The sequence below is a fragment of the Myodes glareolus genome, chromosome 8, assembly GCF_982192425.1.
Source record: "Myodes glareolus chromosome 8, mMyoGla1.1, whole genome shotgun sequence".
In the NCBI taxonomy this organism is placed as follows: domain Eukaryota; kingdom Metazoa; phylum Chordata; class Mammalia; order Rodentia; family Cricetidae; genus Myodes; species Myodes glareolus.
In genome coordinates, this window is record NC_142033.1 from 92,526,935 (window position 1) to 92,543,630 (window position 16,696).

Genomic DNA, 16,696 nt, shown 5'->3' on the forward strand with positions numbered 1-16,696 from the left:
CTTGGTCAGACTCTAGAAGTTTTTGATACAGTATGGGCTAAAGTTGTGACCCAGGTTTCATTCTTAGCCTCAGGAGGATGGTTTCCCTGTTAGCTGTGATGCTTGCAGGGACCCCAACAGAGGCTCTTGCAGTAGGCTGTTTCTGTAAGATTATCACAGTGTGAGGAAATTAACTCACACTAGTTAGCAGTAGCCAGACAATGCAGATTACGAAAAAAACAATTTACATGGATTAGAGTAACAAAAAAAAATCATAAAAAAAATCAAGTACCAGGGAAATGTAAGAGCAATGAGAAATGCTCATGTCTTGCTGGTGGATGGGAAAACTGGAACAACCTTTCCAGAGCGTATAGGTATAGCTTCTAAATTAAATATGCACACATGAAAGATCTCAGTAACTTTAAGACAAACAGAAGTGGCCAAGTAAACTCACTGAAGACAAATCTGCAGAGTAGGAAGAGACGGGACACAAGTGTCTGTGACTAGAGGAGAAGGTGAACTAGGGTATGCAGACAAAATAAAGGAGCACCTGCTAGCCAAAAGCAACTCATGAGATTTGAAAACCCAATTTTATAAAAGACAAGCACTAAATGCAGGTGAGAATAAGAAGCAGGGGTGAAACTGGTGTCACTAATGACGAATATAACCAATAAATTATGAGCAAAACCCAAAGCTTATTTTACATGAGAAACACTTTAAAGACTTGTAATCTTGGCTGTCCTGGAGCTCACTAAGCAAGCCCGGTTGCCTTTGAAGGCACAGATGTGCCTGCCTCTGCTGTGATTAAAGATGTGTGCCATCATGTTCAGTTTCAACTTGTTAAAAAAAAGTTAAATTTTGTATTACCATGCCCACCACTAATTTTAATTGTTCTTTTTCATTATTTATGTGTATGTTTGTGTGTTGGCATGAGTTTATGTGCACCACATGTGTGCAGTACCTGTGGAGGCCAGAAGGGGGCACCGGGCTCCCTGAAACTGGAATTTTAGATGGATGTAGATGTTAGGAACTGAGCCTAGAGATGATCTGCAACAGTAAACACTTGTCTGCTGAGTCACCTCTCTTGGCCCTAATTTTAATTCTTAACTAAATACACGTGAATTTGAGTTTTGGGCTAGTATATTCTGTAACATTTACAAAGGATTTAAAATGTTTAAGTGCATAAGGAAAAACTTGTAAAACATAAAATTCACACCATTTTAGTTTTTAATGTCCTTAAGAAAGGAAGCTCCAGTAAGAGGCAGATGAGACAGCTATCTTCAATGTTAGCAATGAAGAAATTGAAAAATAATGAAAACTTAAAACTTAAAGTGAGTAGGTTTCAATCTGGAATGTAGGTCTTCAAATTCAATGACATTTTTTATTTATTGTATGTGTGCATGTTTGTGATACAGTACAACTGTGGAGGTCAGAGGGCAGCTTGCACTGGCTGGCTCACTCCTACCACGTGGTTCTGGGACTGAACTCAACAAGTCAGGCTTCATGGTAAGGATGCTTTTACCCACTGAGACATTTTTCCACTGGCTCAAGTCTCCCAACATTTAAATTCGAGATTTTTTTTTTTAAAATTTAACTCATCTGTTAAATTTTTCTACAGATGAAAATCTACTATTTTTCTTTAAATCAAAAAGAAATAGAATAAGACTCATTGGCTTGTAGTAATATAACTATATACAATGTACAAAAACCCTGTAGACTATATTTTCAAGTTAACATTTATCTCGAAAAACAAAATCAAGTTTAAAATATTTTTATTTCTCCAGTAAAATATTTTCACAGTATATTAAAAATAAAATTTTAACTGTAATTTGTTCCTTTTTCCATTAAAGAAAGCATAAGATAAACATTAGCTGTACTCAGGAAGTGATATCTGCGATACACCAGACAGGGTCAAGTCCCTGAATAAGATATTAGATCATGAAAACAGATATATTTGTCTCATTTTCTTTCCAAGCTGACAAAATACAGTTTAAAAAAATTGAAGCTGATTTTCTTAGTGTACCTTATGATTTATTTCATTGAAAATGTAGTTTTCCGTGAGGTAGCACTATAAAATAATAATGTCGAAGCTGTGGCCAGTACACCCCTCTCCTCTAAAATCACTCTAAGTCTGTGGGACTAAAATAAAAAAGCTGCAAAACGTCTCTGCCTTTCTAGTCCTACAGTTGCTTTTCTGAAATTTTGATAAAAAATTGGATGCAAGTAGCTGTCAGGTTAATACTGTAACCTAGCATAGTCAGCCAAACAATAAAGACCCTAAAAGAAACAGCTGTGTCATTTATCTGCCTAAGCTCTTCTTATATAGTCACAGATTCTATCTTAAAGTTCAGCTCCTAAAAGAAACAAAAGCGAAATATCTAAATAGTACTGACTCAACATTTCCTTTCTATTTTACTACTATTATTTAATCTAGATGTCTAGAGTAACAGACATGCGAGCAGTTAAACATGTCAAGACTGAAGTTCATGTTTGTCAACAACTTGTTTTGAGGGCTCGAGACACACACAGCTCAGTGGTAGAGTATTTAATTTGCTTTCTCAACTAGAAGGCTACTACCTCAGTGTTAGAAAACAGGCCTAACATAAACAAGTACCATAAGTATTTACCTCCATCTTAAGATAAAAGGACAGGTTACTAATTATACTATCATTTCAAACGGGCCTTCCCGAGAAGTCTTTAGTTTTTCTGTATCTAGTATATACCGGGTTAGATATGGCTTAACATGAACTGCACTACAATTACTTATTTGATAAACACAGATCACTTATAAAAAGGTTTTAGCAGGATCTGTAAATGTGTTCTTGTGTATATTTGACAGCATGTTCCCAATTCTGTGGGAACCTGTACTGACACACATTAAAAGTCATTAAGCCAAAAAAGTCAAATAATATATTTGAAATAGGAATTGAATTACTTATAGTTTCAGTAATGAAAACTAAATCTAAAAGAAATATAACCAATGTAACACATTCTCTATGTGTAAAGTATATCTTGATTATGAAATTTATAAAAGTAATCTTCCTATGTTGAAGAAGAAAATTCATGAAGATTAAAAATTGTCAAGGCCAGAACTGATTGTATCATTTAAGTGCAAATCTCAAAGGACTTACATGTTAGCTGGAGGAAAAGAAATAAGATCTATGTATTCTGATTTACTCAGGATGAAAACTAGTTATATTCTAAAGAGATTAAGAAACTCCCATTCTAGAAACATCTCCTTCATAGTGCTCCCAGGGACCTTTAACAATAAATTTTATAAATACAATCAAATAGTATCAATTGTTTGCAGGTAGAAACCTATCACCTAAGGAAATTAACACTGGACATAATACAGATCAGAAATTTTTATTATTTAGTTTACTTAAAAGGTTATAAAAATTCAGCCCTTTTGCCTGTTCTTGTAAGTAGATGTTATCACTCAATTTTTGAAGACTTCAAATCAATTAACTCAGAACTTTAAAAAGCATTAATGATCCCTTCTGAGGCAACTTGTGTATCCTACTGTTCCAATAAGCCTAGAGATTTAGATAAGATAAAACTACAACAATCTCCATAATCTAAAAGCTAGGTGAAACAAAGTCCTCATGGTCCAAGCAAGGGTCAATGCAGCCAGATCACTAGACTGGCATACTAGTGTTGACTAAGTAACTTCTAGCAGCAAACTGCCTGGGACAGCCATGAGCAAACGCTTTCATTCAACTGCAAATTAATTTCTCTGTAAGAAATAATTTTTAAAAGTGCTCTATTATTCACCTGCACACAAACGTGAAAGATATCAAAGATCTTGTTTCTCTCCGTTTTTCCCTGTAGAATCAGGTGCACCTGGAGCCTTATTAGTTTCGACGAAAACAGATTCAAAGGCAGCTTCCTGTTCATCCAAAGAGCTGGCAGTAGTAACTCCGTTAATTAATGTAGGGCTGGTAAAAGACTGTTGTTGCTTGAGAATTTTACTCGATTCTACTGTTTTTCTGCCTCTTCTTTTACCCAAAATTTTGACATAATTTGCAGGGATCAGTCCTGTTGTCTGGCCATCAAGACTAGCCAGAAGCCAACCACGCACTTTGGGCTGTTGTTCTGAAGAAAGAGAAAGAGAGCTTTGAAACTGTGCTCTGGAGCCCAACAGAATAGAAATGATAAAGTATGCTAAGCAAAACTCAAGTCTCACAGTGAGATATGTAAACAAGTAGTTTGTGCACACACACTCAAAAGCAAACTCTAGCACACTTAACTGTTCTAGATCCGTTTTTCTTTTAAACAAGAGATGGAATCTCATAGCTGCCCAGGTTGGCAATCCTCCTGCTTTAGCCTCCCAAGTAGCAGGAACAATAGGTGTGTGCCAGTGTGCCTAGCTTCAGTTTCACCCTTAAATTTATAGTTTAGTAAAGTAATAAAAGTATACTAAGCAGTAAAAACAAAGTGTTATAAAGTATACGTTATACTTACTAAATAGCTTGAAGACCATGAAGTTTTTAATCTGTTGGTTTATTTAGTGGGTAAGGAGACTCACTTCTTTCAAAAGCTGAAAATTAGCTGGGTGGTGGTGGTGGTGCATGTCTTTAATCCCAACACTTGGGAGGCAGAGTCAGGTGGATCTCTGTGAGTTTGAAACCAGCCTGTTCTACAAGAGTTAGTTCCAGGACAGGCTCCAAAGCTACAGAGAAACCCTGTCTTGAAAAACCAAACCAAAACAAAACAAAAAGCTGAAAATTAACATCAATGTTGACATTGCTAAACATCTGTAAATGCTCAAGAGGGTGAGGCAGGGGGATGACAAGTTTGACAGTCTGAACTCAGACTTTGCTTGAAACAAACAAATCAACAAAAACCTATCAGTGTCTTTCCAAGAGTCTGAGAAACTAATACTTTAGTACCGTATACTGTGTAGGGATGAACAGAGTTTGTAACTTAGGGGTTTTGATTTAGAAGAGAATCTATAGGGAAGAATTGCTGAGACACCACTATGGGGTATTTGATGTGGGATTCTCCTTTGTATGCTATGAATATGTTTTATTACCATTGGTTAATAAAGAAGAAGCTGCTTTGGCAGAATAGAGCTAGGTGGGAAAACTAAACTGAATGCAGGGAGGAAGAAGGTGGAGTCAGAGAGGCCATATAGTTACCAAAAGAAAAAGATGCCAGAACTTTACTGGTTGACCACAATCTCGTGGTGATACACAGATTAATAGAAATAGGTTAATTTAAGAGCTAGCTAGAAATATGCCTGAGCTATCAGCCAAATGGTGGTGTAATTAATATATATTTTGTGTGGTTATTTGGTCTGGGTGGCCAGGAAACTAAAGCGCAGTCTCCATTTACAGCTATCTTCTCTGACTTAACTGTTGCTGACAGAGGGTCTCATTTACACACCATTAGGAGGGGACTAATTGGAAGAGCAAGGTGGGTGAGCAGGGGTGGGAGGGACAAGAGGAGGTTAACACTTGTGGTCCTAGCCCTTGGAAGGTGGAGGGAGGAGGACTGACATCAGTTTGAGGCCAGCCTGGGCTAAATAGTGAGTTCCAGACCGGCCTGGGCTACAGTATGGCTCAATCCCTTCTCTGCAAAAAAATCAATCAACCAATCAAAAGACAGACAGACAAACACACATACACACTCAGACAAAAGTGAAGCTTTAGCAACCACTCACAAGTTAACTAGCAAGGTCCTGTGTTCCAGTTTCCAATACTACCTTCACAAGTATTAAAAAGTCAAGATAATTACAACTTATTCATGATTTGTTACCTTTGAGAGCTAAATTTAGCATATCACCAGCACGGAAAGAAATTTCTTCATCAGACACGCCATTAAAATCGTACTCTGCTCTAGCAACTACATGGTCATCCTCACCACTTGCCCAGTTGATGTTGTCTATAAACAAAATTAAGATTCGGTTAATAAAGTTTGTAAAATACAGATATTCATTGGCTATGACTTGTAAACTGTATAAATTCATTTGCCAAGTGGACAGGTCTCTCTTCCCATGTAAATCCCAAAACACACCCCAAGCTAAACTTCCCCCTTTCCTTAAACTCTCTTACAGTCAGAGGTAGAGGGCTAGTAGTATACATTTTAGATCTTAAAGTCCAGAATGAAAGTTTATATAACAAGAAAGAAAAAGGAGTTTCATGTTTTGGGGACAAAAATTCAAAGATTTTTTTTTTTTAATTGGTGCATGTTTACCAAGAAGAAAGGAATACTTGGGGAGGAGGATAATAGTATTTAATTTATTTTTGGTTCAACTGCAAATATTCATTAATAGATGCTAACTGGTAGTAAGATTTGAGGCACAATTCATGGGCATCCAAGTTTGACTAAGCATATTCATTACTTGGGGGATGAACAGACGGCTCATCTATTGATTGTGCTGTGCACCACGTTAGTGCACTGCTGATCAGTCACTTCCAAGTGACAAACTAGTGTTAAAGAAGTGCTGAAATACGGATATTTCCTTTGCATTTTAAAGTTCAGAACTAGTTCTGGCACTGCAGTTTGAACTTTGAAACCTAGATGGGAGGGGAAATCTCACTTTAACATTTTTATTAGCATATACTAATCAGACATAATAATGGATTTCATTATGACATTTTCAGAAATTGCTATAATGAATTTTGATCATAAATGTTCCCCTTACCTTCTTGTCCCCTCCCATTCCTGCTGACCCCCTTGTTTTTCCAACTAATCTGTCTTCTACTTTTATTATATACATGAGACCCTGACAAATACCAAAACAAAAGACAAAAAAACCAAACAAGACAAAGTCAGTATTTCCAACTTCAACTTAATATTTTTTAAAAGTTTTATTTATATGCACGTGTGTATGTGTGTGCCACACATCTGTGGTTCCAACAATGTCAAAAGAGAGGCCCTGTGAGCCACCACTGTATGGCTGAGAAATGATTCAGTGATCTGTGAATCTCTGAATCACACAGTATGTGTTCTTAACTGCTGCACCATCTCTCCTGTCCCCACTTCAGCTTTTGACACTACTTAATATAACTGACAACAGCTGTATGACATAAGAGTAAACAAAACTACTGGCTTAATATCTGACACATAATCTCCTGCTGAGTAAAACAACAAATAATCATAGACTTAAAAACTTCCTTTTGAAAGATTGTAAATTTCAACTAAACATTTTTAGACTCCACTTACATTTTTATCATCAGTTGCAATATATCTTAGCGGGGTCTACCCAGTTTGTAATAAATTAGTGCTTTCAATTTTAAAAATAGTCATATTATATAGATACTCACAGCTGCCAACTACATCATTACCTCAAATTTACCATTGCTGCTTCAGTAACTGATAAGTATCAGGAACTACTAGGTTATCACAAGCCAGAGAAAGCTACTCAAATAATTTACCCTTTTCTTCTTTTGGGGTCTAACACCAAGTCCCTGTGCAAGCTAAGCACATGCTTTGATACTAAACCATACCCACCAGCCTTCATTTGTCTTGTTTTCAGATGAGATGTCATTCTGAAAGTTTAGAAACTGCTCTCATTACTGCTTCTGAATAAATTTCTTTGGCTGTTGCAATAATTATTATCAATAAAGATTTCCTCCACTCCATTGACTAGCAAAGAAAACCCTGGTTGTAGCTTCTTTTTCCTTTTTTTTGAGGGGGGGTTAAGAAAATTCTCTGGTAAGATTTTCAACTTCAGTTCTCCCAGTGTTGATTTCTACCAACACTGTTCAGTCTGGTAACTGTACTCATTCAACACAGCCATTCTGCCACTGCATAACAAAAACAATATTTCATCAACACTCGCCTACTGTGTCTTTAAAGTGTAACTAACTCTCCAGTTTACTCTGCCTTTTCAGTTCTGTGTGTTATATATGAACCCATCATGAACGTAGTATGAGATATCACTCAGACGGAGAGTACCAGCCTAGCACGCTTAAGGTTCTAGGTTTAATTCCTAGTAGCAGCAACACCACCACCAAAAAATACTACAGCTGTTTTAGGTCTATTGGTATGAAGAGACACTGTGGACCATGGCAACTCTTATAAAGAAAAGCATTTAACTGGGCTGGCTTAGATAATAATAATGGCTTAGTCCATTATTCCCATGGTGCGGAGTATGGCAGCACGCAGGCAGACATGGTAACTCAGAGTTCTACATATGGATCCACAGGCAACCAAAAGAGAGAGAGCTACTGGGCCTGGCTTGGGCTTCGGAAGCCTCAAAGCCCAAACCTAGTGATATACTTCCTCCAACAAGGCCACACTTCCTAATCCTTTCAAATAGTGCCACTCCCTGGTGACTAAGTATTTAAATCTATGAGACTCTGGGGGCCATTCTCATTCAAATCATCATAATAGTGTAACAATGGGGCACTCTATATGTTGCCAAAGTGTAACTGAGCTTTTGTAGTATGGAGACCAGAGGTGTGACGCAATTACAGTGTCACATACAGTTTCCAGTGCCACATACAGTTTCAACATAAAATCAGTCACAGCAATGTGCAAGTAGGGCTGTTTCAATAAAACTTTATTAATAGATATTGACATCTGAGTTTCCTATAATCTTTACATGCCAAAATTCTTCTGTTTTTTTTTTTTTGTGTGTGTGTGTTGTATATGTGTTCATGAGAGGGAGAGAGGAGATAAGTAGGGAGAGTGGGAGAGAGAGGGAGAGAGAAAGAGAGAGAGAGGGAGAGAGAGAGAGAGAGGGAGAGAGAAAGAGAGAAAGAGAGAGAGAGAGAGAGAGAGTCAAAGATTGATGCTGGCTACCTTCCCAGATCACTGCTGACACAGTGTCTATTAGTTGAACTTGGAGCTCAGACTGTATAGTGGATAGGGTGGATAGGCTGGCTGGGATTGGGTCAGGAATCTAGCCTTGTCTGTTCACCCATGCTAGAGCCACACACACAAGGCTCCTACATGGGTGGTGGGGATCCAAACTTAAGCAAGTCCTTCTGTTTGTCTAGCAGACATGTTACTGACTCAGACATCTCCCAGCCTCTCTCCTGATTTTAAAAATATTCGTTTTTCTGATAACTGAAAAGTATGAACAGTAGTCTTATATCATATGCCAACAGCAGTGGGAACCTTGCAGGGTCAGCAGAGGCCTATTTGTGGAAGTCTGCTCTATGCAGTAGGAAAGCGAATTTTAAGAACCAAATTTCCTCAGTTTTGCTTCTCAGAAGTAAATCTGACCTACTATCTACCTCAGATAGAGACACCTACCTTCTTTTATCTGGTTCTCTGTGCCACATTTTTCTCTTCTTTTCTATAAAAAGGCTTCATTACTCAATTCCTCCACCGATCCCTAATCTATAATCACGCTTTTCCTATCTACTCCTTTCTTCCTATTTTCTTTTCTTTTTTTCCCTAGTATTCCTTTTTGAGACTTAGTGTGTAGCTATGGATGTCATGGAACTTGCTATGTATGCCACGTTGGTCTCAAACTGCTATCAACCTTCCACCTCCCTCCCAGTGCTGAGATTGTGTGGCATGGGCATCCCCATGCTGTTCTACCTCTTTCCTTTGCCCGAAAACCAGCATGAGATCTAACTTCCTTTTCTCTCTTTCTTTTTTTTAAATCTTCCTTCCTTTTCTTTTTTTGAGTCAGAATCTTAACATAGCTCCTTGGCTATCCTGGAACTAGTTGCATAGATTTGCCTGCCTTTATCTTCAGGGTACTGGGACTAAAGGTATGTACCAGCACAGCCCCCGGAGATCTAATTTCTTAACAGACAAAGCAGGGCTAAGAATGTAGCTCAAGGAATGACCACTGTAAGCGCATGCAAGGCCTTGAGTTCAGCCTGCATGTGAATGAAAACCAAAAAACAACTACACTGATCCTATTCTGCTTTTCCCTCTCCTGTTCACTGCACACCTTCCCCACCTCAAGAGTTTGTCTTTTCCACTTTACCAGAAGCATTCTCTGGAGCTCGAGGTGTTCTAATGGGCAAATCTCATCTCTACTCAGCCCTTCATCTTACTGTGGAGCAGCATTCACCAACCTCCCTTAAGGTTCCTGTCCTCACTGTTGTTTCTACATGCAGCAGCAATAACACGGCGCTTCCCGTTCAAGATGATTTCTTGTGTTCTCTTCTTGGTTTCTCTAGTACAGTGATACCCATGTACTACTTCAACTACCACTTCTGTGTGAATGACTCATAATCTTATTTATTTCCTAAGACTGCCTTCCTTCTCTCCTTCTACATGAAGGTAGGTACAAGAAGTCAAAGTCAAGTTGCCAGGCTTGGAGGTAAGCACTTTTACCTAAAAAAAAAAAAACTTTTTTACCTAAAAAGCTTTCTGTCTGTCTCCCCGCCCCCAACCCGTGTGTGTGTGTGTGTGTGTGTGTGTGTGTGTGTGTGTGGTCCACCCAACCCTGCCTGCCTTTAAAAGTACTTTTTGAAACTCAACACAGTGACTCCTATCAGTAATCTAAGCACTTGTTAGGTTGAGCCAGGAGGATTGTTGCAAGTTTAAAGTCTGGGCTACAGAATGAGAATCTGACTCAAATACACCCACAGAATGTCCCAGTGGTACATCAACTCAACAAAAGCCTAGCCAGTGTTTTCTTGCTCTTCATGTCCTGTTACTCTTACATGCCACAACCACACTGACCTCCTTGCTGTTTATCTATCATGTTAGATATTGCCACTTAAACACCTTGAGGCTTTACTCTTTCAAACTTTTCTCCAGTAGCTAGAGTGCTTCTTTGCCACCTCTTTCAAGATGGCCCTTCTTGAATATTTGCAGCACTATAACCCTCTCCCCTTTTCTTTCATCCATGACTCCCCAACATCCCTGATTATTTCTCTTTCCTACAGCACTTACTATTTTCCTACTTCCTGCATGTTTTGCTGATTGCCTCCCACTAGACTGCCACAAAACGTGTTTCATTGCCCTGTCTTTTACAACTATAATTGACCTGTATTAGGCATTCAGCAAATACTTGTTTAATTAATGAAATATCCACAATAACCCAAGTTTAAATGTCCACGGCATTTTGATTCCTTCTTTGCTCTTATAAACCACATCCAATCAGCAACTGAACCCACTATATTTGTCCTGTTTCACATATTCTGATTCAGGTTTTCAATCTCTTTCATCAAATCTAATTGAACGTCTCAAATTAGTAAGTATTAAGCCCTTTTAAAAAATGTGCCAAACAGGTCACTAGATACTGAATATAATCCAGCCCTTTATGATCTTACCATTATTTAACTGCAATCCACTTCAATCTGGATCTGTAACATGAGGGCCAGCTTGTTGGGGTATCTGCCCTGCCCAGTACCCCACAGCTGGCAAGTTCCAGAGAAAATCAATCACACAGAGATCTCTGTAAGTTATAAAGCTGATTGGTCCATTAGGTCAGGCTACTTATTAGCTCTTAAAACTTATGTTACCCCATTATCCTTATCTACATTAGCCACATGGCTCAGTACCTTTCTCAGCTGGGCAAGTTACATGTTGCCTCTTCAGTGGTCTGCGCAGGAGTGGCAGAGGAAGCTTCCTGCTTCCCAGAATTCTCCTGTTCTCATTGCATCACCTCTACTTCCTGTCTGGTTGACCCACCTATACTTCCTGCCTGGCCAATCAGCGTTTTATTAAAATACACGATTGACAGAATACAGATAATTCTCCCGCACCATTTCCCTCTTTTTTTTTTTTTAAAACAAAGGAAAATAATACCCAGAATTGTCTGTATTCTGTCAATCATATTTTAATAAAACACTGATTGGCCAGGCAGGCAGTATAGGCGGGAAAGCCAGACAGGAAGTAGAGGTGGAGCAAAGAGACTGGGAGTATTCTAGGAAGCTCCTTCTGCCATTCCTGTGCAGACCACCGAAGAGGCAACATGTAAGCTGACACACTGAGAAAGGTACTGAGCCGTGTGGCTAACATAGATAATGATAATGGATTAATATAAAATACAAGGACTAATAAGTAGCCTGACCTAATGGGCCAATCAGTTTATAATCTTAAGGAGTCCTGTGTGTAATTTTCTTTGGGGCTTGCCAGCTGTGGGGTACTGGGTGGGATAGATACCTCAATAAACCGGCTCTCATGTTACATGGATCTATCTCAAACACTTTGGAAAAATTATTAATTGCTCTCCTTCTCATATGCTGGGCAACAGACCTAGGCCTTACATATACATGTAGGCAAGTAAAGACTTTAGCAGTGACTTATACCTCCAATCCTTAGTCTGAACTCTTTAAAAAACTATGCTATAAATGCTTAACACAAAAACTACCAATAAAAAAACAACAATTCTTTACTAAATGAAAATTAAGTGTCATAACAGCAATTAAGATCTTTCACCATTGGTCTTTAATATAATTCTAATTATCCTTTTATTCTGTGTATAAACACAGCTGCTGGCCAGGTCTCACATTTTTTGCTCACGTATTTTGTTCAAGCTGTTCTACCTGCTTGCATTTGTCGATGGTCCCTTTCTCCCTTTCCTTTTATGGTGGTATACAGACTGGACCCTAGGCTTCATACATACTATGAGCTACATCCCTACAATAAAAAGCTTTCACAAAGCTAATTCAGATACCATTTTTTTCTAGTTACCATGGTAAAAAATATTGGCTTCACCTTTCTAGAATTCTTTGCCAGCTGACAGACTATGGGTTTAACAATCAGTTGTTAGATCTGAATTTATTTCTGCCTTACTATACCCTTTTTTTGGCCTTCTTAAAACTGCCCGATATTGTCTTAATGACTCTCCTTCAATAATATTTTAGAAAATTAGGGATTATACTCTTTGGATCTTTATGTAATTCCCAACACCAAGTTCAGTACTCTGTAAACAAGTTAGGTTAATATGTACTATTAAACTGAGTAAATTCATCAGCAAGCCTGTCTTGTTACTAAAGTATTCCTTGTCTAGTTTTGAAGTTCTTAACTACAAGTATAATTGCATTAAAATAGTAAATGCAAATGAATACCAGGAATGCTAATTTAACAAATCCATTCTTGAAGTTTGAGACGGTTACATAGTTTTGAAGCTGTTTAATTATTCTGGGTTTTTGTTTGTTTGTTTTTTGAGACAAGGTCCCTTTGTGTAGCCCTGGCTGTCCCAGAACTTGCTTTGTAGACCAGGCTGGCCTTGAACTCACAGAGATCTGCCTGCCTCTGCTTCCTGAATGTTGGGGATTGAAGATGTGCACAATTATACCCGGTTCATTTAATTATTCTTACCTGCTACTTCATCACTGTGTGTAGACAGAAGTTTCCAGATAAGATAAGGACCACCAAGGATAACAGCAAAGAACAGGAAGATTGGCCAGGATTTTGCTGAGTTAGCTGCTTGGTCCTCGGCACCAAGACAAGCCACAGTTCTTTCACTTTCTGCCCAAAGGTCCTCATCCTCTGAGCCTCTTCTTAAACCCATCATCCACTGCAACCGTCTATACAGGTATCTTATAGTCCTAACTAATGCGAAGGCAGAAAAAACCTTTGTAAAGTGTATTTTTAACCGGGAAAAGTGATTTGCTACATCCAACACAGCCCTGAAACTGTTATAGACAGCTGAAAAGGTAGCATCCATCATCATGCTGACAGAGGCGAACGCATGCACAATACTCTCAATGGACTGAAATGCACCTCTACTGCTTTCTTCAGCTTGCTGAACAAATCTACTGGGCGGAAGGTCATCTACACGGAGGCGGTTAAAGCCCAAACCATTATATCCATAACTGTAAGGGCTATAGCTTCCATAAAATGAATTTCCATAGGCTCCGTATCCAGAAGAAAACGAACTGTAAGCAGGTCTGAAAGTGTTTATGTTGCTGCTCCCCGTTTGCTGGGATGGCCTGGGAAGAATAGGTGGGGGCACTCTGGTAAGTGTTGGTTGTCCAGGTCTTGTCAATAAAGTAGGGCCCAGATCAGCAGATCTAAAACACACAAAATATTATGAGTTACTTAAGCACAAAATAAATCCTTTGTTCAATAAATAAGTTTTAATTATGACTACTGTATTTTTCTGTTTGTATTAGAATTCCCATTTCTTTTAACTGTATATAAAATGCTTTGAAAATTCCTTTTAAAATGTATTTTTTTTATTTAAAAAACTGTCTTTACTGTATTAAGTTTAATGACTTAAAGTCTGTATGCTGGGTGCTGGAGAGACGGCTCAGCAGCTAAGAGTACCAGCTGCTTTTCCACAGGAGCAGATTTGATTTCCAATACCATATGGCAGTTCGTAACTGTCTGTAACTCTAATAACTGGAGTCACAGGGGCTCAACACCCTCTCTGGCCTCCATGGACACCAAGTTTAATGCTTCTCTATGTGACATGCTTAAATGCATCTAGTGTCCACAGCACACTGTTTGTTTTCTGATATGATCAGAATAGTAAAGGAGACTAAGCAAGCCTAGGACAGAAGGACACACGGTAGTTTCCAATGCTGTGTTTACTGTTCTCTGCTCAACCTTTTCTTTTGAAAAAATTTAAACAGGAAAAAAACCTAGCAGAATACATACATATTTTTAAAGTAGATTCAATAACTACTATCATCTTGTATTTACTTTTCCTCTTGTCCACAAGTTCTTGAAACACCTGAAATTAACTTCTAAACTTAATAAATTACCCCTAAATATCTCAGAATACATCTCTCAAGAAAAATCTGTTTTAGACCAAATCATGCCACGAACCCATTGCTGAAAACTGTTTTATACAATCTATACTTCAATTAATATTAAAAACTAATCCATTTCCCAGAAATGTTTAGTAAACAGCTTTGAAATAAAATTTAGTTACCATCAACTCAAATTCGATATGTGTGTTTTTAAATATTCCCAGTTGTACTATGATTATATTTTATTTTGCAACACTTTCATTACACCCCAAAAGATATCCTAAATTCACAGGGAGGGCAATGAGAATGAGGAGGAATCATAACAACATATGTGGGAACAACATAATGAAACCTATTGCTGGTTATGCCAAGTTAGTTTTAAAACAGTCTGTGCTCACTGGCAGTCACTTCAGTTTCTTTCCTACTCCTAACCTTTGCTAACACAGCTCACTTTGTCTCTACAACCTTTTCTACTCCAGATATTTCATAGAGAGTTGACTCTAGTTACTGAGGCAGGTATTTCTTGAAAAGATTTAGAACTGTACCAATATTACTCCTGGGAGTAATACAAGGTTTTACCCCTTCCCACCACAAATTGTCTTTGGTCAGAGTATTTTCTTTAATTAACAAAATTAAATGAGGGTAATTCCTATCAGAAAACATTACTTTGATTATCTCTGGACTTTGCTCATAATCTTTCGTGACTGCACTACACTTTCACTTCCTCAGGAATTTTAGAGAGTACATATTCATATTCTATACAAGTTCTGGCTCTTATCTTTGGTTTTGAGTAGACACTGAAGCTTATCCTCAGCATACTATGGGCAAAAATTGCCCTCTGTTCTCCATGAACTAGCTCTCCAGCATGGACTGATGTACTGAGAAATACCCTTTTGCTATGGTTTTAATTATGTGTTTATGAGGAAAAAAATGATAATTTGATATGATATAATAATGATTAAATGAGTGTAGCTAGCCTTCGTGTCTCTTTAAAAAAATACAAAGGTTTAGGTTCCTGTAGCCTCAGGTCAGTTTGAGATAGCCCATCCTGGCCTATAACTCTTTGTATAGCTGCTAGCCTCTCTAGTACAAGGACTAAATGCATATGCCACCATGCCTGCTGTTCAAGTCATATTGTCATCAACCAATTAGTGCATATACTTGCTATATGTGCATTTCTGTTATATTGGTAATGTATCAATAACTCATGGTCACAGCACAATAACAAATCTAATTCACATACTTTTTCTTTAGTAAAGCCCATCATAACCACCTTCTATTTTGGAATATTAGATAGAACTACACTTGGGAGTCATTTTAAACAGTGAAATCAATCTGGTACTTTGAAAACCCCAGGAACTGGTGCGGGGCAATTCGGTATTCTGTCAATTATGTTTTAAATAAACGCTGATTGTCCAGCCAGGCAGGACAACCAGACAGGAAGTACAGGCGGGTCAATAGAACAGGAGAATTCTGGGAAGAAGGAAGCTCTTTCTGCAGTCCTACCCAGACACCGAAAAAGCATGATATGACCTGCCCCGCTGAATAGGGTACTGAGCCACATGGCTAATACGGATAATAATAATGGGTCAATCAGTTTACAACTTTGTAGACCTCTGTGTGATTTCACTGGGACTTAACAACTGCGGGAACCAGGTGGGACAGAAACCCCGACAACAAGCAGGCCCTCATGTTAGACAGAACTAAACAGAATATGAGATGGGCATGTGTTCACAGTATGCCTGTAGTTTTTGTCTGTTTCGGAGACAAATTGTTGCAATGCTGGTTGGCTTTGACCTGGTTATACAGCCCAGGCTGGTCATGAACTCATGGCATTCCTCTGCTCTGAGTATAACTATTTAATTTTTAATACATTTATTTTTTGAGACAAGATTTCACTACTTACTACAGGCTAGCTTAGAACTTGTCTACTTCAAACTCATGCTCCCTCTGTTTCAGCCTCCCAAGTGCTTGAATTACAGCTATATGCTACATTTAACCTCAGCTTATCACCTGGTATTGGTGGTAATTGTTTTCTTTTTACTTGTGGCATTATGTCATTCCTCATGAAGTTTCAGATTTTGGAATATTCATTACTCATTACAGACAAAGTATATTTATTCATATTTATCAGTTTGGGGACATCT

General features: G+C 38.2%; 1 protein-coding gene across 1 annotated transcript in view; it reads right to left on the reverse strand.

Annotated features, from left to right (window-relative positions):
* Positions 1-1,734: 1,734 nt before the first annotated feature.
* Positions 1,735-16,696, reverse strand: part of Pex13 (peroxisomal biogenesis factor 13) — a 28,414-nt gene continuing 13,452 nt past the window's right edge. Inside the window, exons 2-4 of the mRNA XM_048435370.3 lie at positions 13,171-13,865; positions 5,740-5,865; positions 1,735-4,074 (exon numbers count right to left, since the gene is read on the reverse strand). Coding sequence (XP_048291327.1) covers positions 3,776-4,074; positions 5,740-5,865; positions 13,171-13,865 — 1,120 coding nt within the window. The 3' untranslated portion in view covers positions 1,735-3,775. The remainder of the gene's footprint in view (positions 4,075-5,739; positions 5,866-13,170; positions 13,866-16,696) is intronic.